General features: G+C 40.7%; 1 protein-coding gene across 1 annotated transcript in view; it reads right to left on the reverse strand.

Moving 5' to 3' along the window:
- The window catches only part of vegfc (vascular endothelial growth factor c), a 53,643-nt gene that overhangs the window by 14,700 nt on the left and 15,099 nt on the right, over nt 1–23,844 (reverse strand). The window contains exons 2-4 of the mRNA XM_067499181.1: nt 11,442–11,667; nt 10,765–10,955; nt 1,670–1,809 (exon numbers count right to left, since the gene is read on the reverse strand). Coding sequence (XP_067355282.1) covers nt 1,670–1,809; nt 10,765–10,955; nt 11,442–11,667 — 557 coding nt within the window. The remainder of the gene's footprint in view (nt 1–1,669; nt 1,810–10,764; nt 10,956–11,441; nt 11,668–23,844) is intronic.

The following is a 23,844-nucleotide window of genomic DNA, read 5'->3' on the forward strand; positions in this document are numbered from 1 at the left end:
GGAGTGGTTAACACTGCGGCCTCACAGCTAGAATGTCCCAGGTTCAAATCCACTGTCTCCAGAAATTGTACCTTATCTGAATAAATAGTACATATTTTTTCATAAAAGTGACACATAGTCAGCTTGAGGTTCAATGTTTAGACCTTAGTGTACATTGTACTTTGGGGAACAGAAATTGACTCTTACTATTCCCCTATTTCTGAGAGCGTATGCAGCACAACGATTGTCGCAGACACATGGCCGCAGTTGAAAATAATGTGATTTTCAAACCTTGCAGCTGCAATTTAAGCTCTGACTAAAACTGTTTTTAAATGCTACAGATTCTAAGCAAACAGGGAGACATCACCACAGACTTCACATGCAGTCACTTCTCTATCGCCCTCAGGCTTCATTTCAACCCTACAGAGGAAGTCAGTGCATTTACTTGGACTTAAGTAACAAGGTTTCTAATCAGCTTTCTCCAACTGTGCATGCGCGGAACAAAAGGCTGCAGACAGGAACATGCAGCTGAATAAGAGAATGAATAAAAGGACAGATCACAAAGTGCCTCAGAAAGGTCTAAATAAGTCACTTTTCCCCACAGAATTTCAAAATTCAGACAGTTCCCATTGTGGATCAGCTGCGTGTCTCTCCCCCTTTTTACCTTTGTCACCTGTCACTCTGCTGCAACACAAACCCAACACAAAAACAAAAGTCAGAAAGCAGTGTTTTCTGTCACTGTACGGTTATAATCTGTGGGCTGCAGGTATACGAGGATTTCAAGTAACCAGGTTCCTTAAGTGCATGTAAACACTGTTCCCTGATAACTTGAAAAGCAAGTGAATTTCTCCAAGTACTGAGAGAGAGAACTGAGAGTGAGAGAGAATGAAGGAAGCTCAATGCACAAACTACTTTAACTCTGGTGCTGCTACTAGCACTGGAACAAGCGCTAACTCAGTGAAGAACAGAAAGAGGCGGATGCACGACAGAAAAAGGTGATGTAGTCGGGTTAGTTACTAATGTAGTGACAATGCATGGAACACCACAAAGGTCCTTGATCATTTGAAAGAAGCATCAGTTTACCAGCTATAACCACATCTGCTGATGGGTGAGTTACACCAGCTATCAGCTGTGTCAGTGGTTCTGTGTGTGGAGAATGTTGTTGTCAAAGTGAAAGAGGATCTGGACTGTTTGCCTCTAATCTTTGGTAAGTTTGTTCGTGTGCATATTGGTGAACGTGGACAGAAAAAAATGTTTTAGTGTGTGCTGTACGTTACAGAGCAGGGACCACTTCCCCATAAAATACTCAGGGGCAGTTTTAGGTCAATACACAGAGATACACACACTTAAGGTAACTGTGAAGTTAATCAAGTGATAATCTGTCCTATGGTAACACCTCTAAATACACACACAGCACAGGATGTGTCCTAAGTAACAACAGACTCATACAATTATAAGAAAAGCCCTGCTGGAAAAGGGAAGAGACTATTTCTATACCAGACAAACACACGTGTGCTCATTAAACACGCACACTCACACACACAAATGGCAGCAACTTGGGGTTCAGTCTCTTGTCCAAGGACACTTCGACCCATAGCCAGGAGGGACTGGGAGTCAAACCACTGACCCCGTGGTCTATGTGGTCCTTGTATGTCACGGTCACAGAGTGATGCAGTAAGTGAGTACTCACTCAGGCAGGGCTCTCCTGATGATGCTGTGAACTTGCTTGTAGATGTCCAGTTTGGACAGACAGCTGCACTGGGTGTGGTTGGCCACACTGATGGTCACTGGCTTGGTGCCTTGAGTGATTGGCACTGTGATCTCAAACAGCTGCAGAAGGAACAAAGTGTCAGACAGAGACAAGGTGAATTTAAAAATGCCACCTTTGCACTTAGCTCTGCAGTCGTTATTGGCTCTTTCCCACTATCTACAACACACCCACTTAATTTCTAACTAAGTGTCTTTACACTGATTGTTGTTGTGTGAACAGACTTAATTCACTGGTTTTACTATGAGGTCTATTTGAAGCATTCTGTCCTTTTTTGGATCGTATTCACCTGATCAGCCAGCAGTATTTCTCAATGATACACAGATTGAATCTTCTATAATTACCTCAATGTTTGCAATAACAAGTTCTGCATCTTGCACCTCAGATCCAGTTAAATAGAGTTTAATTACACATAATTGCAACCACAGATTATTGAAAGCGCCGACCAGAGACAAGACCAGGGGCCCGAGAGGATAAGTGGTCAAGTGGCCCATAATGTTACTGTTCCTCAACTCAGTTAAAGGATATGAGATGATCACAAGTAGGATGTAATTAAGATGCTAGAACACAGTATCAATCCACTTTACACCCTCGTCATCAAATGAACTGTTCTTCTTTTATTAGCACCAAAAACATTACAGTCACTTAAAATGCCACTGTATTTTACATTCCTCATATCCTTCATCCCTCACTCCTACAAACTCTCACAGCAGAAAAAAGTTGAACAAGATTCAGGAAACTCGGGAATTTCTCCTTTTATTGTTACCACCAGGACGTTACCGTTTGTTACGTCAGGAATAGTGTCGGATTTTGAGAAATAGAAACTTGCTATTTTTGCATATGGAGCAGGCCGTTGGTTGTTAAACAGTTCCACATTGTGAGTGAATGTTTCCACCCAGAATGCACCAAGCTGTAAGAACTGGGCAGAAATAGCACTCAAGTTTCTATTAAGACCAGATTTTTTAAATGTAGCCATGTTTATTTTTATCCCCAAATCTGGCCAAACTGCTATGTTGCAAATCTGGAATGCAGTGTTTTCAAGTGTGTGGGACAAAAGTAGTGTTGCAGTAGCTGCCTGCTTGTCTGGACGAACTGTTTCAGCAAACGCTTCTGAAGGTGTGCGAGAAGGGCAAACAAAGTGTCGTATGGATTTACGTGTTGCATTTTACTCCGTCGACTGTTAACCGCATCTGGCTGTTTGGTTTTTAGAACTTTGATATTCTTTACCAGTACTCCAGTTCTACACAATTACATACATTTTAAGTTCATTCCATGACTCACATGGCCCCTAATAATCAGCAGAGACAAATATAAATCAGTCAGTGCTGGGCTCATCTCATTCTTTAACGAGGGTCCTTTAAAACAAAGACCCAGAACACACAGAATAAATGGGCACATTTTGGGACTGTGAAACCAAAATCCTCACAAATATCCGCACTAAGACAGCAAAGTAAAAACTGTGAGAATGAGGAGCATAACCACTTCAAGGACAAGAAGAGAAATTAAGTACTCAGCTTTGACGTGGCACAGATGAGGACCCGTAAAGAAGATTACTGTACAGAACAGAACAGAGACCCCGAGAGGTGCTTAAGTCTTTCAATCACAGCCTTGAACATTCTCAATAACTCCAGTTCAAGACCCTTAAAAAGGTTAAACTGCCTCTTGCCCTCCAATGCTAATGAGGATATCATTGTAACTGACCTTACCTAACCTGGTGCAGTGCTCACCACGAGTACAGAACAAACAGACACACACACACAGTAATAACTCACCTGTATTCATTCCTTAAATTTTTGGCACCAATATACTGGAGCATTTTTCCGTTTTTCCGACTTAGGCTTCCTGCACTAAAGGCCATTTTCCAGCTAAGGAACCCGTCCAAATTGTTACTTAACAAAATACTAAATCTCTTCACAAACTGCAGATCACTGGTGTTTTAATGCCCACAGCAATTGGCCAGAGGCAAAGATACGAGTCAGTCTAGCCAAGAAAGACTAACTAATTATTGTCTAATTAAGATAAGAAAATTTGAGGTACATTTCTTTTCCTCTCTGTCCTCGGGACACAAATGGCAAGAAAGTATGTCAGACATAAATTTTTTTTTTACATAGTAACTATTTCAAACCTGGTTTAATCATCAACTCCTTTAAAACCCCAGCAGCACCCAGCATTTAACTCTCAACCAGAGCACTAATAACATTTCTCCTCCAACATCCATCCATCCATTGATTATCTGTAAGTACTTATGTATTTGAAGTCTGTCCCAGCTTTCATTGGGGTCCAAACTAGGCAGGTCTCCAGTCTGTCTCAGGACCAACACAGAGAGACAGACACAGACAGACAAGGATTCACACTCACATTCATACGTTTATAATTCATAATTTAGAGTCACCTAACACACGTGTCTTTGGAGTTTGGGAGAAAACAGGTGCACCCAGAGGAAACCCAGACTAAACATAGAAAGGATGCAGTCGGGCCAGAAAGCTTCTAGCTATGAGGCTGCCCCCTCCAAAAACACTGACGTGAAAAATACACTGACAAAAGAAAGAATTGCATTATATTTGAACCAAATATTAAAACCAAAAGAAGCTTAAATCCAGCTATGCAAATTCCAGCAGTTCTAGCCAGCGATGATTTCTGCATTCAGCCACATGTTCTCATCTTACTGTGGTGGTTTTAATACACTGGTTTGCAGCTACAGTACAATCAAACAGCTCATTGTCTCCATGAAGCGCAGCTGATAAAGTGAGTGGCAGCTGTGAACTTAGGAAAAGGAAAAATACTCCTCTATGGCTCCAGTTCATCCTGTTTGGTTTTGTGTATTTTCTATTTCCTTAACATAAGTAATTTGGTAACACTTTCTTGTGCTGGTCCCATGTCAAGCTCCAAACTAGGACAGGAGATGTGCTGTTTGAAATTGGTTTGCTGGCTTTGGGCGACTGTGGCGCCGGAAGGTAGAGCGGTTGTCCACCAATCTCACAGTTGTTGGTTCAATCCCCAGCTCCTCCGGTCACATGTCAAAGTGTCCTTGAGCAAGACACTGAACCCCAACTTAGTTGCTCCCGGTGAGTGTTGGCCAGCTGCATAGCAGCTCCCCCATCGGTGTGTGAGTGTGTGTGTGATTGGGTGAATAAGAAGCAGTGTAAAGTGCTTTGAGTGCCAATAGGTACGTGCAGAACATTTACCATTTCAAAGGTAGCTGAGTTTCTGTCATTTCTCTCGACTCTGCTGATTTAGTCTCTTTTTAATAGTGTTAAGAACTGTAGGTAGAAAGCGTTGCTCTTTTGGTGAAGTGGATATTTGCATCTCATGAAATGTGAACACTTTTCCGATAGGACTTTGCTTTGATGTTTTCTCCTTGACTTGTACCTCACTTGTAATTCGCTGTTATTGCGTCTGCTAAATGACTAAATGTAAATGTAAATGCAAACATATCGTTTTCTGGAACTTTCATCATATTTTTCTATGTGACACAATGTGACACACTTTCAACAGTATCAGATCAAAAATGAATAATTATTGTTTTTCTTTCTTACCCATCAATGGGTGAGTCCTCGTTACTATAGTGGCCAGTATCTCCACCTGGCACACGGAATACCGGAGTTCGATTCCCTGACAGTGAGAGTTTTGCGGGACCTGGTGGCTCAGTGGTGGAGCATTGGGTTTGGATGCTTGTCCTGAGCCCACATAAAATGGGAGGCTTGTGGCAGGAAAAAAAACTCATGCCAAGTCAATGTGGGGAAGACGTTCTGCTGTGGCGACACGTGAAGGGACAAGACGAAAGCCGTTGTACTTTTCCTGGAACCATCAATGAATATTTACATCACTATATTAACTAAGCTAAGTTGCCTACTACATTTTCTGTTCCTGAAGAAACATTATTATTTATTAATAATAATCATTAAAAAATACTTCAATTTATACTTTTTCCATTTCCATTATCAATCACATATGGCTGTTGTACTGGAAAATACGGAAGCTGTAAAATAAGGTGTCATTGTACTTTGTCTTTTTTTCTTGTATATCTTATTCGTTTGGGCCCAGTGTGATTTCATAAGTCTACAAAAGTTGGTAAGTATGAAAATGTAAAGGATACATCCTCAATATGCACACTACATATAAAACGATATCATAACATATTACAAGATTTGATACAAGACAGTATCAATTCAGCACAGCGTCAAATTCTAGGCAAATGCTAACTGTCACCGAACACTACACTAAGCTCAAAAACAGATAGAAATTAATATTCCCTTCACAGCAGTTTATAGGGTCTATTATTTTAGAATTTACCTGACTTTGTCATTGTCAGCAGTTTGGATTGGCATTGTGTCTTTGGCTCTGAGCCACTACGTTGATCAGTTCCTTCCAGAGTTTCCTTCTTTTATTGCTAAGGACCACTGGCAAACAAAATCCTTGTGAATGAAAGTGTGTTGTTACCGTTTCGTTCTAACATCTTCCATGACCTCCAGCTCACACTAGTTGAGTTTGTGCTTGGTTGCAGAACAAATTCCATTTACGTATTTGCCCTATTGGTACAGGTTACTAACACAACATGCAAATCGCAGATGTTTCACATCTGACCTGTTGCTGAATGTTTCCAAAGACAGAGGAAGTTTGTCTTTTTTGTCAGATTGAACTCTACTGTACCTCAGACTCCTCCAATGTAGAGGCTCAGTAACATGTCACTACGCAGCTACACTGACAATAGAGTGATATAACAAAGTCTCATCAAGCAGAGGAACTATATAGATGCATCGTGGAATATGTGGCACAGCGCTAATTTGTTATTTTTACAGTGCACAGATGTCTATGATGGTCTCATATGTCTAATATTGGCAGTAAAAGAAAGCATCTGGATTTGTGGTGAAGCAACCATAAATAAATGAAGGACATTTCCATCTCCATCGCCATCTGGCCATTCGTTGCCAAGACTTCTTGTTTTGAGCACTGCATTGGAAGAACATACAAACCATCTGACATTACTATTGTTGGGCTGTGTTGCTAGTAGAGCAGAATAATACTGCCAAAATACAGTATCATATGCAGTGTGCTAAAGGTAACACAGCCAAAAGTGACAAGTCCAGAACACATTAGAGGCAATGTGTGAAAAAACGATTACATCTGGGTGTTAAAGTGCCACACGAGCACCTGCTAACTGAACCCAAAGCAGGTATAGAACTAAACCATTTACCAACCACCAAACAGATGTATGGTCAGTCAAAAAGTAAATCATACACTTTAGCACAGCTTCTATTACCTGCTAAGTGCTGAAACCTCTCAACGTCCGCCAGCTACTTCAAGACACTGCCAAAGAAAATGAGCACAATAACATTATGAGAATGACGAAACTAAGCACAGAAACTCACCTTTCTATGTGTCTAGTTTTCACTCAGTTTAATTCAGATGCAGTTGCCCGCCCTGTCTGCCATACCATGGGTGCTGAAATACATAGCCTATGTAAATGTAATCTCCGAGCAGTAGCCTGAGATGGCAGCCAAAAAAAGCACTGTTAAGAAAGTTGGGAAACAAAAACTCATTGTAATAGAATCTATTGTGAAAGCTCAAAAAGACTGTGGCTCCACACCCATAGCATTGTCACTGCTGAAGGTTTTCAGCTTTAACTTTGACCTTGTTTCCCATAGATTGCTAAGAAGTGGCTGTCTAAGAACCATTCAAACACTTATTGTCCACTTCTTAAAATGCACACAAGGCCGCTTTTTTTGGTCTGTTTTGTTTTTGGAAAAGCATTTTTTTTTCCCCCAACAACAATGTTGGACGTACCAGCCAAACACTAACCGCATGAATCTGTTCCCACATTTACGCTGTCTATTTTTTATAAATTACTAATGAGTTGAGTAAGAAGTAAGTGGACCTTATGGTGCCTTCAAATTAGTACATGTCTGTGATAGTCCATGTTACTCAGTGGCTTCACTTAGAGGTTGTTCAATCTGATCTGGGTATTTGAAATCCATGTTGGACTTAATCCTTTCTGCAGCAATGCAGGAAAACAGATTTTCGCTAGTGATTGCAAGCAGTACCGTTAGAAATATAAAGAGTGTTGCATGTCCATGTGTTTTGGTTTTGCCATTCCAGGACACAGCTCGTTTGGTTTTAATGACACTTACGAGTCCTACAGGGCTGTAACATTTAACACGGGCACATCTCAACCACTACCTCTTGCAACTGTGTTTTGAGGAAGAACACAAAGATCTGGGGGTTAACAAGTCTGAACTGGGTTTGGCCCTTCTGCTGCTTGTGAACGTACTGTTGTGTAAGTAGAAACCAAGATCAACGGCTTTCAGCTCGTCCCTTCGGGGGACGTGTCCTGCGTGTTTATTTGGCTTTTCTTCTTATTATTTGGCCCTTCCTGCCACAGCCCTCCCATTTTAACCTGGATGGGGTCTGGCACCGTCATTAGTTTCAACATCAGTGTTACATTTTCATTATTGCCTGTACTGTGATTAATTGACTCAAATATTGATGCAGCGGTGACTGTGGATCAGGAGGAGAGCAGCCGTCCCAGGCTTGTAGTTGGTTTGATTCCCAGTCCCACCGGTCACATGTCAAAGTGTCCTTGAGCAAGACACTGACTTAGTTGTTCCTTGTGTGTGCACGCCAACTCCGTAGCCATTCCCTCACTTGTTCTTGAGTATGTGTGTAAATGTGATTGATAAACAGTGTAAAGTACTTTGGGTACCAACACGGCAGAAAAGTGCTCCACAAGTGCAGACTATTTACCATATTGGATTTCAAAGCCTTAGCATGGATTTTCTCAGAAATGGAGCATACACAGCCACAAACAGGTGTTTGGTAAGTCTATTGCACAAACACCCAAGCAGCCAAACACATACTGTACAGACACATTCTGCAGACAGCAGGCTGATTTGATTGGCTTTAACATTTCAGCTAACAAAGGAGGCCAAACAGCCTCTGACAGTTCATTATACCTGAAATGAACTAACCAGCTGGGACCATTTACCCAGTGTTTGGTCCAACTGACAGGTGATTGAGATGGAAGCAATAACAGCAAGAATCCACTGCAACTAAAAAGAGTTTCAAATTAAACACACACACTTTTCGCTTACAGTGTTTTGTGCTTCTTTCATTGGGATCTGAGATTCTTGCTAATGCTATTGAGGCAGGTCCTGACTGTGCTCTAAGGTTTTGCAGTCAGCTCCTCATCCAGCTGCAGGAAGACGTCATACCCGGTGATCTTCTCCTTCAGTAAATGTTTATAGAAAACATGTGGTCTCTACAACTCTCAAGGCCTTATGAAACCCTGCTCCAGGTCATCAGCAAGCAGCAGCACTTACACTTACACCAAAGTAAACATTAGCATCTCATCCAAGACATCAACACCAAACTACGGCTCACATGCCTCAGCTATTGCAGGCAGCACGTCATCAACTTATGCTGCAGCTTCATGCTCTGTGGAGTGAATTATCGCTTTTATAACAGTGCTCCTGAAACATGAAGCAAATCTTTGTTTATGTGCCCTCTGTGAAGACTCTCTGCTTGCTAATTGGTCCCAAAGGAAGGCGATTCCTTCAATACAGTGGATACAGCTCTTCAAAGCCTTCAAGTGTCCTGTCCCCAGCTACATACATCTATTAGGTTATGCTCTTGGAAAAAGTTACAATGAGTCGAAAAATATGAAAGATTCAGATAATATAGGTAAGAGCAACCTTACACTTAGTTTAGAATCATTTCATGTGATTTGTTTATTTAAACTGAATTATTAAATTAATGGTGTCTTTAAATGCTCATAAACATACTGTTTGTTTTCTGCGTATTATTACAAAGTTTGTGCATCAGTAACGTGACCTGGCTCGAAGTGACTGGGAATCAACACAACACTTTGATTAGACAGCCTCTTGCAAAAGTTTGCTGAGCAACAATTTGCATTTCCTTTCAACGTGCAAGTATCAGGCCTCGACATGTGTTCACCAACAAAAGTCTCGTCACCATATTTCTCTCATTACATGTAATAAAACTCAGTACTCAGTGGTTTGATGCTGGTCCAAACATTACCACACATTTACCACACAGACCTCATAAAGTAGTGTAGTAGGGAATCAGAAAACGCGGCATCTTACTATTTGATTAAAAAAGCAAACATGTAGTTAAAGGAGTCTGAGCAGGTTTCACTATAAAATCTACTTCTCAGTACTGGTCTACTTGTTACATTAAAATTATATGAAAAGAAATAAAAAATATCTCGAAAACGATTGCATTGTTTCAGAGTGAGACGTGGGACAGTACAAACAAATCAGATGGTCCCACACCGAAACGCACAGCTTCAGTAACAGACCACAGCACACAGAGGAAGAGAACATCCAGAAAAAGCTCAATATGACCAAACACAAACATTGATCTGGTCAACCACATAACAGGCCAATTAAAAAGCAGACCACATGCTATTAACTCCTTCCCTTTAACCACAGCTGTTCCCTCGAGATCAGTAGACACACACACGCACACCCACACAGTTGTTCTGCCCTGGTCGCTGCTGTCTTGTCTGTCTGCAGGGCAGGACTATGGCATGGGACACACCATAACGGGGCTTGTGCAATAAATCATGAGCACTGGCCAGATTAAGTGGACAGTTTTTCTTTTGCTCCCACAACATGATCATCATACCCGACATCTGTAGTCAACCACATGATTATCTTTTGTTGGTTTTGTCCAATCAAGTGCTTGAATAATTGCTCAAATCACATTTGCATGTTAAACTTGTACGATTAGATAAGTGCATACGTGGTTTCAAATGTTTCCTTCCAAGTGCATGTATCTCAACAATATCAACATATGCCATATATGCAAAGGGGTATTAAGTGGGACAAACCCTTAATTCTACCTCAACTGCTATTTAAAAAAACTGGTTCTCTTACATTTATTTACATAAACCAAAATCAACTGTCCACTACTTCTCAAAAACAGTTCAAAAATTTGAGCCATGCATTTGTACACTGAATCTTATTGTTGCACACAAAGCTTAAAGTGTTAGTGCTTACATTTTTGCTGAGGTAACCTGTGGAGATATTCCTGCATTGTTTGTCCTCAGAGTGGCAGCATCCTCCACATCTGTAGACGGACACACAGGGTGGTTTATAGAAGACGTTGGTGGGAGCCCCAAACTCCCTGGCCACGTCGACACACACTTCCCTGGGTGTGCACTGAGTTTTTCTCCACTCCGATTCTATACCTGCACACACAAAATACAAAGCGAAGATATATGTTTGAATATCCGTAATTTCACTGGAAATGTGGTGGCGCTGACTTGCTTATTACAAACCACTGCACAAAGAAAAATTTGTTTTTATTCACATTTTGGAGTCATGTGCAGATGTTTCTGTTCATTCTTAAACAATGAAGGTCTACAACACAGACCAGGCTGCAGACTGAAACACGTAACCTGTGAGTACGGACATGGTTGGTATGGATGGTTGTGTGGGAAGTGCTTTAGAAAATGACTGATCTTATCCTTTAAACTGACTTATACATTTCCTAATAATTTCACAAATAAGTCGGACACCAAAGAAAAAGGTTGAATTTGATGTGAACTAACAATTTCCTCAAAAAGACAGGAACCGCTGTGGTTTTCATAGGCTGTTGAGTAATGCAATCATGATTTCATTTCTATTTTTTCAAGTCTGAAAATAACTCATATTAAACCAAAGTGTAAACATACTTTTAAGGACATCCAGGTTGAGGTAGGCAGCAGCGAATGTTGTCCCTTCCGTGTCAGTCAGTGGCATCAGTCGGCGAGATTGTGGCTGTTGAGAATGTTTGGCAGCAGAAAGTTTGGATCTGCACTTGAGAGCGGCCCAGTACGAAGGATAGATGAGACTCATTAGTTCATCAACACTAGAAGCTGAACGCAACTTCTGCTCCATGTCTGGCTTTGGAGGAGAGTCCTGAAAGACACAAGAGACTCCCGCTGTTAGTGTAAACAATTCCACAGATAGTGTACTAGACTCTGGCTGGCCAAGTATTTTGGGGTAGGCAGGTGGGAGGAGGGGTGAAAATAAAAGGTGAATTCAAATCAGGTGTTGCAAAGAAAGTTTTTAGTATTTTGAAAAAAACAGAGATGCCATAACATCTTCTCAGGTCAGGTCATTTAAAGTCACATTCCTTTGTCTCCTATTTTAATGCTTACAGCAAGTTCGATTTAGGGCTGTTTATTCCCAGTAGCACTGTGATTTTTCTTTTTCTTCTTAGCTCTGTCTGGTTCGGTTTTTTTGACAAGAGATTGCACTGAAATTCCTTTCACGCCTATGTAGCTGGCACTAAAACATTGACATACAGAAGAAAGTGACTCTTATTGACTTACGTTTTATGTACCCTCCCTTCTCCATTAGTAACTTAGGTCATAACAAATCAGGAAGCAGCAGGTGTGGCTAGAGATGCAGAAACATTATTTTCTGTCCAGTATACTTCTCTACACTTGTAGAACTTGCAAGATTGAAAGAATATTTCTTATTTCCCTTTTATTATTTTGAAGTAGCCAGACTTCTTGGCAGAGTCAATGAAATCCTAATTTGATGCTTTCCTCATACATCCCATGTCCTGGGCAACATGGTGGTTCACTGGTCCCCAATTCTAATCCCCAGTCATCTGCAGTTTTTCTGTGTGGAGTTTGCATGTTCTCCCCATTCTTGTGTTTTTCTTTGTATAGCGCCAATTCACAACAAACTCATCTCAAGGCACTTTACAGAATAAAGTCACGACTATAAAGAAGACACAAAGTAAATGTCATACAATGCTGACAAATAAATGTGGGGTAAGAAGAGAGGAGAGAGGGATGAGAGGAGGAAAAGAGGGGGGTGGGTCCCCCAGCAGTCTACACTTACAGCAGAATGACCATAACTTACTAACTATAAGCTATAAACTATAAGGTTTCCTCCAGTTTTTCCCTGCAGTCCATAGACATGCATGGTAGGTTAATTGCTCACTCTAAATTACCTGTAGAATGTGAGTGTGAATGGGTAGATAAGCAGTCCTCTGCAGATGTGTTGTGGTTTATGAACTTAACATGTATTTTGCTATTGGAAGAGCATTTGTGAGCTTCATTGTCCAAATCTTGAGAAATGTTCATGTCTAAGCAGAAAAGCACTTTCTCTCAGTGGTGTCTTCCTGCTGCTGCTAACTGAAAGCCTGCAACAATGTATCAGAGCTGACTCCTCTGACTACTTAATGCTATTTGAGAAACAATAGTGAGGCATATGGACCATCAGGTAAGTTTTCGATGTGGTTTATTTCTGCTGGGTAGTTGAACGCCTGTACACAACTGCTGTTGAACTCACTCGGGCAGCACATGTACGACAGAGAGCCAACAATGTTACTGTTCCCTGCCAAAAATGTGTCAGTGTGTCTGGGATCAGAACAGCAGGGGAACAGGATTAAAATGTATTCTGGTCTTACTGAAGCATCCATTCTGACTGAGCTGTGTTGCTAAGACAGCTGCTCAGGGTGCTCTGCTTGGCTGAATTACCTGCTCACTGGAAAAAGAAGGTACAATGTGTTACTTCTCAGTCAGTCTTTTCAAAGTACTTCATTGAATCTCACTAAACACATGCTGCCAAAGACCCCATCCTCCAACAGATACAGTCCACTCCAGAGGTATTGGAACAGCAATGGTATTTCATTGTTTTTGGTGGCTATTTGGGTTTAAGATAATTATGAATATCACAATATCAGGTTTGGTTTCATGGTTTACCCGATAAGTTAAACAACATGGAACAAATCACCTTCTGTGTCCAATGGCACAGGTGTTAAAAAGCAAAATCAAAAATTACCCAACTGTGTCCTTCGAGACTGAATATTTAAAAAATGGTGCTAAATGTCTACTCTTGGTTTTAGCCTTGAGTTTTACATGGCAAAAAACAAAGGCATTGTACAAATATCAAGCATAGACAATACAACTGTTTGGAATGTTGTGAAAAAGAAAGAAACCACTGATGAACTGAGCAGCAACAGGTCTGCAAAGAAAGATAACAGCTGATGACAGAAGCTTTGTGGCAGCTTTGAAGAAAAACCTAAAAACCATCAGTGAGATCAACAACAACTCCACAGAGTAAAGGTATCACAATCCACCATGTGAAGAAATCTTCATGAGCTCAAATACGCAGGCCATACCACAAGATGTAAAGCCCTGAAACCAGGAAGAATCAGAAGGTGAGGCGGGAATTAGCAAACCACAAGGTTCCACCTTTTATGTACTTTTATACACAAGGATTAACCTCTTTTAAAGTGATGGAAGGATCAAAGTGTGCAAGAAGAAAGAATTTGCTGAAGTTCATCTGTGAGACAGTTGAGATAGTATCATTTCATGGGCTGCATGGCTGCTTCTGAAACAGGCTCACTGAGCTTTATTGATGATGGAACTCATGATAGAAGCAGCAGAATGAATTCAGACGTGCAGAGACATTTATAATTTAAAGAGAAACATATCCTATGTAATTAGGAGGAACTTTATCTTTGACCAAAAACAATGATCCAAAACACAACCAAATACCTGGAAAAGCATATCAGAAGAAACTAACAATGCGGTGATGTCAGTGAATCACAGGCTGGATGCAGTTTTTATAAACAAGAGACATCCAGTTATATATGCAATTGTATTATCTTTAACTAACTATGACCATTTGTTCCTTTATCTCACTTATAATTTGATGCTATGTTCTATGCAGTTTCAAATATATGGAAATACATGAAATATCTAGTATATCAAATAAAAGCAAAAACTCTGAAGTTCCTTCTCATATCCATCATTTGATATTAAACCCAAAGGTCTTTAGTTTATTGCACCTTTTTGTAGTTCACTGATGCAATAAACTATTTAAAAAGGTATAAATATGGAAGTATGTATTTCATCAGTACAATTACAAATAGGTACAGTGACTAATAAAGGGCACAAGGTGGCAGCAACGTTTATTAATTGCAGGTGTTACAAAAGGTGAAACAGTGAGTAGATGCTTACATGAAAGAGATGTGAACAATGCAATAACTGGCATTTTAGTAAAAAGTTGTAGCTAAGTACAAACAAATCCCATCTTTTTATTTCAACAGCAAACTTGTAATTAGTGTATCCCTGCGTTTCTGGTATGTAAGTAGAAATAATTAACTTAAATATAAACTTAAATAAATAAATGCAGCATAAATAGAAATGTAGTGACGCTGCCTTTTGAAACAACCTGTCAATCGCAGGATGTTGTGACAGACAAATATTTAAAAGCCTGCATGGATGAGACAGGATCCACAGGAATCAGAGCACACAGCATCTCATAAATTCAGCTGGTCCCATTTCACTTACACACAAACACACACACACACACACACACACTGGCGAGGCGAAGCAGAGTGTCTGAAGTGTGAAAACAGAAGCTGTGAAAAGTGAAAGCTGATACTGCTGTCTGGGAAAATCCTGTGGTTTCTGGTCCTACACAAACATTTCTAATGGCTAATGTCTTTACGCATTTGTTTCATGTGGAGTGATTTTCATTGCACTGGTGACTAGCACTGAAAGTGTACACATGAAATAACACATTACATGATCAGTTGAATTTCGGCCACTGCCATAAACATGATGACATGGCAGTAGCATAAGGTTTTAGCTATACAGTGGGTCTGTCTGGGAGCCATCAAACTGTATTAATTAATCATCAGACATCTGCACAGGCATGAAACTGTAACTATTAACATGACCTGCTGTATACGGTATCTTCATCTTGAGGCCCAGAGTGAATCAGTCCAATGCAAATTTGACACCTAGACCTAAAGTGCAGTTTTTGTCAGAGGCTCTGGCTGCAGACAAAGATCACAGACTGCCAAGATGTTCAACTTATTCCTCAGCTGGAACTTGTCCCAGAAGTTGGTCTTTTTTTTTTTTTTGAATGTTTCTGGAGCTTATCACCTTGACCGCTAACACTAATCACTAAACCTTATTGTCTAACCCAAACCTTGCTAATGTCAGCTACTTTCTGACAAGGTTGGCATTCTGTCGCTTTTTTTTTGTTCTTTTTGATAATAAATGTGCGACTTTAGCATCATTTCAAAAAATAAGCTACTGCTACAACTTTCTGCTGATTGTAAACTGCTGAGAAGGTGACCTACATGTACATGATGTGCATGTCAGCACCAATGTGTGGATGTTAGCTAATCAACAGAAGAACTTAAAGCTGCGTTGTATTGCACCTATATTGTACTGCATGGTTAAGTTCAGTGAAAGTCATGCTTTTACAGAACTACCCTGAACTACACACATGGGCAAACACAAGCCCACCTGTTGTAAAGCTTTAATGCCTCTATAGTTTGTCTCCATCCCTCTCATATGACCCAGTGAACCCTTTGTTGAATCAGCACAGCCACCGAGGGAAGCAGGCATCTGTTGAAACCGCACTGCTTTTGGAGGCACAAAACAAAATGGCAGATAATAATAATATTTCCTACAATACAGTCAAAATATTAGCCAGTATCACACTCGTTTTTTGCTGTAAACACTCAAAAACATGGGCCAAACTCAATATCTGCATTGATTTCACCTGGTCACTGAACTCCTTCATTCTTCTTTAAGAGGCACAACAGCACCTTTAAGTCTTGCTAAGTGTACAGAAAGCTCATCTGCATCCCTGGATACTGGTTCACCAACTATTTCTCAGTTTGGTTTGGCTACTGCTCCATTCTGTCAGTGCAGGCTGAGAGGAATCATCAACCAATCAATTCACTCGACTCCCTATCTACAGGCGTTACAGGAGGCTCCACTCCAACACCAGCAGCCCCAAGTGAAGCTTCTTCCTAAAATCAATCACCAGAAGCAACTAATCTATGAATGAATATGCTGAATCATTTAAGCACAGTATGGACACAAGTCACAATGTGACACACTCTACGTCACCTACACAACACTACATAGACAACCAGCAGACACTGAAATGGCATCTACAGTAAGGGAATGTGAGCTTATTGTCTGTTTTACTGTTTTACTCTCTTTGCCTTTTCAAAATAATAGGATATACATGATATCAGCACCCAGTTCAAAAACCACCATCTATGATAGTGTGGGAGGGGTATTCATGCACAAGGCATGTACAACTTCTGAATCCAAAGGCTTTGGAGAAACATCTGGAAAAGAATTGGAGACCTAGTGGACCTAAGATCAGTTTTATCAGCAATGATGACATTTACCATTCTGGCCTTTTTTGCTGCTAAGATTTCCTGGAGATTCAAAGGTTTGAAACAGTTTTGAAATGGCAACACTGAAACCTACAGACTAATCAAAACTTTTGAATATGGTTGGCAACACAATAAAGCTGCTCGATTAGTGGCTTTAGCCTGTAAACATCAGATTGTGCATGTGCTAAATCGCTGCAGTTTTCAAAAACGTGGTGTCGGTTTTTAGATTGATGTCCACACTCAGAGCCAGTCGTTCATAGCTCACTTCAGCTAACCATGAAATCAATGTTCCAGAGGTTTGAACCTTGAGGTCAGTCATCCATCTCAGTAAAACAACTCCCAATCCCTAAATCTGTGTTTTATTATGGATGGTGTATTTCAGCTGTGACCAGGGAGAATTTTTAAAACGCAGCAATCATGGGATACTTTTATGGATTGGTATCAGCTTGGCTGTTGTTGGGTCCAAAGCTGGTGCCTGTACTAAAGATAATAAAGATAATTTATGAGTGCAGACCCGTCACTCTGCCACACAACTGTGAACGGACTGACAGTGTCCATCAATAATTATCAGTTATATACTAATAATTTATCTTATCCTAAACATTGTTCAACTCGGAGGGGCTGTGGCTCAATTGGTTCAGGAACAGGTGAATTGTAAGCGCTTGAACAAAACATTTTCACTTGACTTGTCTGGTAGTAGAAAGTTCAACTACTGTAGTGAATCTTTTGGTCGAGATTGACTTGAGATACTTTGTCTGGGAGCAGCTGCCAAGGGTTTAAAAGTAACAGATTTTTTATTTTTTATTTAAAAAATGTTTTTTTGTCCTTTCGGCTTCCCTTATCGGCGCAGCGGGTCATTGTCCGCATGTTGATTTGGCAGGTTTTTTTACACCGGATTCCCTTCCTGAAGCAATGCTCCCCAATTTCTACCGGGCTTGGACCGGCACTGCACAGCTGGGGGATGGGAATGGGTTAGGGGTTCAGTGTCCAGCCCAGAGACACTTCGAACACTGACCCTGTGGTCCTGCCTTACCATCTGAGCTACAGCCGCCCCCTTTAAAAGTAACAGATCTAGAACTAAATTTCGTATGAGGGAGAGGAAAATTTACTGTGGTGGGTTCATCAGGTCTGGATTTTTCAGATTTTACCACGTCTGTGTGCATATTGTGTAAAAGAGCAAAAACAAAGCGACAAATAATAAAAACGGTTTGTCCAGGAAACTACACTTTACGTGTTCACCCTGCTTCAACCTACAAAACAGTTAAGTTTCCTGGAATTTTTAGCCTCCACATCTGCCCTAACTTTAAAAATGCCTCACGTTTTAGGGACATCAGGATCGAGTTGTTCAAAGCTCTGTCTCTTGCCTACAGAGTGGTCAATTAAACAGCACCTGCCTACCTGAACTCCCTCATTCAGGTCTCCAAGTCTTCCCACTGTGCTCTGCCAATGAATACCATCTGGTGGTCCCATCACCACATAAAAGATCCCAAGCAACACTCATCAGCTCAGAAATCCCACGATGGTGGACGAGCCACCACAGCAGCCTCACTCCCAGTGTTCAAAACACTGCTGAAAACAAAACTCTTCTCCACAAAAAGTCTATTTGTTCACACACTTGACTCAGATTTCAGCTGCCTTGTACTTCACTTGTTAATCACTTTGGATAAAAATGTAAAGCAGTAGCCGGTAGCTTACACAGTAGGTTAAAAACCAAACTTTTCAATATTTTTTGCCTTCATATAACTTACAATAATAATTGGATAATTTTCTTTCATATAACTTCTAACTTTAGTGATAAATGACAAATGTGCATAACTCTGCCTATTATACAAACCCAAAGTGCAACACAGTTTTTTTTATCCAAACACACTTGATAAGCAAGTAAAAATACATTTCTGTAACATCCCTACATTTGTCAACTACTACTCTGACCTATGTTTTTCTCCCAGGTATTAGTCAGCTTTTCCATCTCCTGTCAGTGTTGTAGGGCAGCGATCTCATTTGGGTTATGAGGCTGGGTCGGCGTAACCTGGCATCCCAGTAGATCTGTACCTGGACTAAAGGGTCAGTGGCTAAACTCCCAGTTACTCCTGACCACATATCAAAGATTCCCTGGACATGACAATGAACCCCAAGCACATTACAGGTAGCAGCTTGTCCACAAAATTAAAAAATACAACTATGTCTTTAAGAAAAAGTAACCACTGACAATGTCTACGACTTTTTCTAATGAGAGAAGCACTTTTATTATTAGAACTACAGTTGCTATGAGGTAGATGGGGTTGATGGTTGACCAAGTGACTTCACAGACATGAGTTTGTCTCCACAGTTTCATCTGTAGTTTCTCTTTTTAAGTTTAGGCAACAAATGCACTTTGGTTTAGCCTATGATAAAGAGATAAAGAACCAGTGTAGAAGTCAGTCAAACTGCAGCCAGAAAACAAAAACTATTAACCCACTGTGAGTTTGAATAAATTCAAGTTCCTTGCCACAGGAGAGTGTATAGACAGTGGATTAGTGGGTGGACAACAACGACGGAAAATTGTGAAAAGACAAAGAAAATCCTGCTGAACACTGTTTGGTAACATAGGCCAAACTGTCAACTCTCTGAGGGTTGACTGTAATGGCAATGGAAATCTTTTGCTACTAGTAGGAGGAAAAGCCCATATCACCATATCAACAATCTATAGGAAACAGAATAAAAATACACAATAATGTGTATGAGATGAGTGTGTGAGATGTGGTGACCCCTAAAGGAAGCGACTTACAGAAGAAGAAGAAGAAAAAGAAAAACAAATACTAGAAAAGCACTGACAACCTTCTTTTGCCGTCTGCCTTTTAATAAATTGTCCCTGTTCTTTAGGCCTCCAGGTTTTCGACTGGTTTGTCATTGCTGTAGAACGGTGTATCTCTCATTTGAAAGACTCCGTGGCAAATTTGAGTGACTGAAGAGGTAGGAATCTACTTAAAAAACAAAGTTTCCTAGTTAGTATACAAGATGTTTTTGCAATTTTGTCCTCCAGTGTCTGAAATATAAACTCAAAACTTCCAACTCAAAGCCTAAAGGTCCCATGAGGAACGTTAGGTAACAAAGGTGAGTGTCACAGTAGTCGTCTAACCCAAACCTCCACAGGCTGTTTGTCATAAAACCTGCAGAGGCATTTATTGAAATAACACCCCTTTGGCACCAGGCCCCAAAATGGCACCTCCCTCCCTGTTACAATGGCACCAAAATTATGATTAGAGTAATACTGGTTTGCATCCTAAAGGCTTGAAAATGCTGGACTGGAGCTAAGCAAAGATAGTTTTGGGTTTGGTTTAATCAGAAATGTGTAGACTTCTACTTTTGGCCTTAAGCACTTAATGTCACATACTGTACGTACAGTAGACTCGTTTTGGACTTGACTTAAATTCTAGTCCCCTGTGGGAAGATCCTCTTCTTTTTTAGTGTAGACCACAGCAGTGGACTAGCTGCTAACACAGTGAATAGCCAACCTTCAGTCAATTCATGCCAGAGAGTCATACAAGCTACAAAAGTACTGTATATTGTCACCGTCGATACAGGCGACAAATTCCACAGCCCAAAGCGCCTCCTACTTTTGGGAAGCACACAGCACTTTCTTTTGCTATCATTTGCAGAGGAGAGGAATGAAAGAAGAGAGGTTGTAAAAATATACAAAGATCAACGGCTTTCGGCTTGTTCGATCAGGGATCACCACCATGGAAACCGTGTTCCGCATGTTGATTTGGCCTAAGTTTTTACGTCGGATGCCCTTTCTGCCACAACCCTCCCATTTTATCTGGGCTCGGGACCTGCACCGAGGTGGCTTTTGATGGCTGGGTGGGGCCAGGCCTGGTGGAGTGGGATTCTATCAAACGGAATTTTTCATCCCAACTGGATGCTCTGTCCATTGGGCCACCAGGCCCCAAAAGGTTCTAATAATATGATCAGTAGAAAAAGGACATACACCTTATGTTTCTGAACATTAAACTCAGTTTGTCTTCCCCATCTCTTTCTCTTTGTGTGTGTCTGGGACTGCACCCAGTAATTATTTTGGCTTGGATTAGATCTTTATTCAGCTAAAATATACAGAGATTACAGTCCTAAAGAAGTGGAGCTGGAACTGGAGCATTTGTTTGCATTCTCTAAGCTGCTCATACTTGGCTCCGACTTTTACTTAACTTTACTGATAAATTAAACATAGCAACTCGTAAACTTCATCATCTTCAAAAATCATCCACCAATTCCAGGGTTGTTGGTTCGATTCTCCGGTCACATGTCGAAGTGCCTTTGAGCAAGACACCGAACCCCACCTCAGCGTAGGACAGCTGCGTAGACGCTGCCCTGGAGAGAGACTAGTGAGGGAGGCCACAAAAATCCCTGTGACTCTTTGGAAGCAGTTACAAGCTTCAGTGGCTGAGATCAAAGAAACTGTGACTTCTTTAGAACATTTATATCTCTACTCACACAATCACTCACTTGACGTAATATCATACCTTGCTCACCTTAACGGAACCTTTGAGCTCACATAGAACTGTCATTACTGCAAATATCAAGAAAACCAAAGGAGAAGAAACAGGAACAAATGAGACACGTAGCAAAAACTGATCCCACTCATTTGTTGATGCATATCCAGTACGTGTTGTCACAATTAATAAATGATCTTGCACAGTGCATACAGAGTTTTTCTCTCCGACCAGATTATACTCAGCAGATGAATTGTATCGTAGCTTTGCTATAACACAGTTTTACAATGATAGAAGAGAAAAATCTCTTCGATGTTTGATTTGACTCCCCAAATGAACAGAATCAAAGTTCAAAGTTGAAATCAGACTGAGCCGCCTGCTGGGCCATTTGTTTGATCCACACCAGGCTTTGATTGACAGCTTTCAGAGTTTAGTTAAATAAATTAGAATAAGTTCATTGGGCGGACAACTGTAGACAGTGAATATTATACCTACAAATATATATCACGCTGGAAAATGGAAAAATAATTAGACAGCATCAAAAGTGTCAGATGAGAGGCCAGACACATATCAGACAACCGCACACATGTCAGACAGATCAGGTGGTATCTGTGATTATGAGACTCCCCAGAGCTTCAGCCAGAGACTAATGTTCTACTGCATTACGTCAGCAGCTGCATCTCAGGTTGGTTTGAGCTTTTTACGCAGACAGGCTTTATCTCAGCATAAGTCCCTAGGAAAAGATCCAGGAGTCCTTTCTCTCTGCTGTCTTCATTTGTTGCTGCTCACAAATTCAAACTCAACTGCCAAGTATTAATGTAGTACATGCAGAAGACTAGTGTCCACTGTGTCCTGAATATTCAGATGTATGATAAAGTCTAGACGAGGTAAAAGACTATTGAGCCCAGCAGAGACCTTATCTCCGTATATTTACAACACTGACCTAAAGCTGATTAGTTTCAGAAAGGTCTTCAGATAAAAGAGGGCAGAAATGTGCATAGCTTTGCACAAAAATAGTAAGTCAATAAAAGTGGCCACTCCAAATCCACTAGAAGAGCATTGTGTATGTCTGGGAGATGTTTTTTTGTTAAAATATAATTCTCCAGATCCAAATGACTTCAGACTTACCTGCCCAGCTCCTTTTCTTTTTGTTCCCTTTTTTCGGAAGTAATAATCATGAATATTAGAAAACAAGAAGGGAAACAGACAAGAGCTCTGTCAGTGGTTTTCTTCCATTAAAAGAAAACTAGATTTTAGGACTTAAAACTTGATTAAATGACTGTGACATTGTATCACAAATCCAGAAACGAAAACCTGGAGTGAGTGAAATATTGCTAGAGCAGAGCTGAAGACTGAACACAGATGGCAAAACAATCGGACTTAGCAGACGTGGAAAAGACCCAAATACAGATGCCCAAACACAGAGCACATGCAATAGAGGAAACTCCAAGTGCCTTTTAAGACACTGTATAAACCATGTAGGACACTGCAATAAAGTAAACTGTACTATCGTGCTTGAGAACCCTTTACAATAGCTTGTATTTCTTCTATGGAATATTATCCAAGGCAGCACGGTGGTGGAGAAACAAACACTTTAGGGGATGAGGTAGAGCAACAGGTCAACAGATGTAAAGACAACGACCCCTTAGTGTTAGCAACATTACAGATGTGTGTTGATTTCCGGTGGAGGCAGACTCTCGGCACCACGGTCAGGAGAGTCAGCAACATCAAATTCCTTGGCATCCACATCACCAAAATCTTTGAACTCAAACAAACGTGAAAAAAGATCTTAGCAGACGAGTCATTTCCAAATAAACTTGAAACATGCAAGGCCACCACTCATCATTTCATCATCTGGTAAGATGCTGGAAACTGTAATGAGACTCTGCAAGACTCTTTAGGGAGGACAGAGGGAGGCAGAGAGAAACTTTGGAGTCCCTCTTTTTTCTCCTTGGGACATTTATTAGAAGAGACGCCTGTGGAAAGCCACCGGCCTTGTGAGGGAGTCTTGTTGTTTGTCCCAGTTGCTCTCTGGGAGGCAATATAAAGTAATCACAGCACACACCTCCACAAAGTGCAATGGTTTGTTACCTCAGGCTGTTATCCAGCTCAACATTCATCTTAATTTTGTTGTTCAGTGACAGAAAGACAAACACCGTGAGCCGCAACCTTGTAGGTTCCAAAGTCTTCAAGTTTGATACTCATGGTTATATTACACAAGTTATATGCTGAGAAGTGTGTATTTATGTCTGTGTGTGTATGTTGCAAAAGCATGTAATGTCAGAAACCACAGCTTTTCTTTGCCAAACAAACCACTAGCTTGGTGGTCTCCCCCAGAGTCAGTAGTTGGGCTGCGCTCCTCTTTCTGAGTGTGTAAGTTAAAATTCATCATGGCAGTGTGTTTGTTAAGCAGTCAAGTGTTTGTGTGTCTGGCCTGACATACAAATACACACA

This window comes from Channa argus, chromosome 3 (assembly GCF_033026475.1).
Source record: "Channa argus isolate prfri chromosome 3, Channa argus male v1.0, whole genome shotgun sequence".
In the NCBI taxonomy this organism is placed as follows: Eukaryota; Metazoa; Chordata; class Actinopteri; order Anabantiformes; family Channidae; genus Channa; species Channa argus.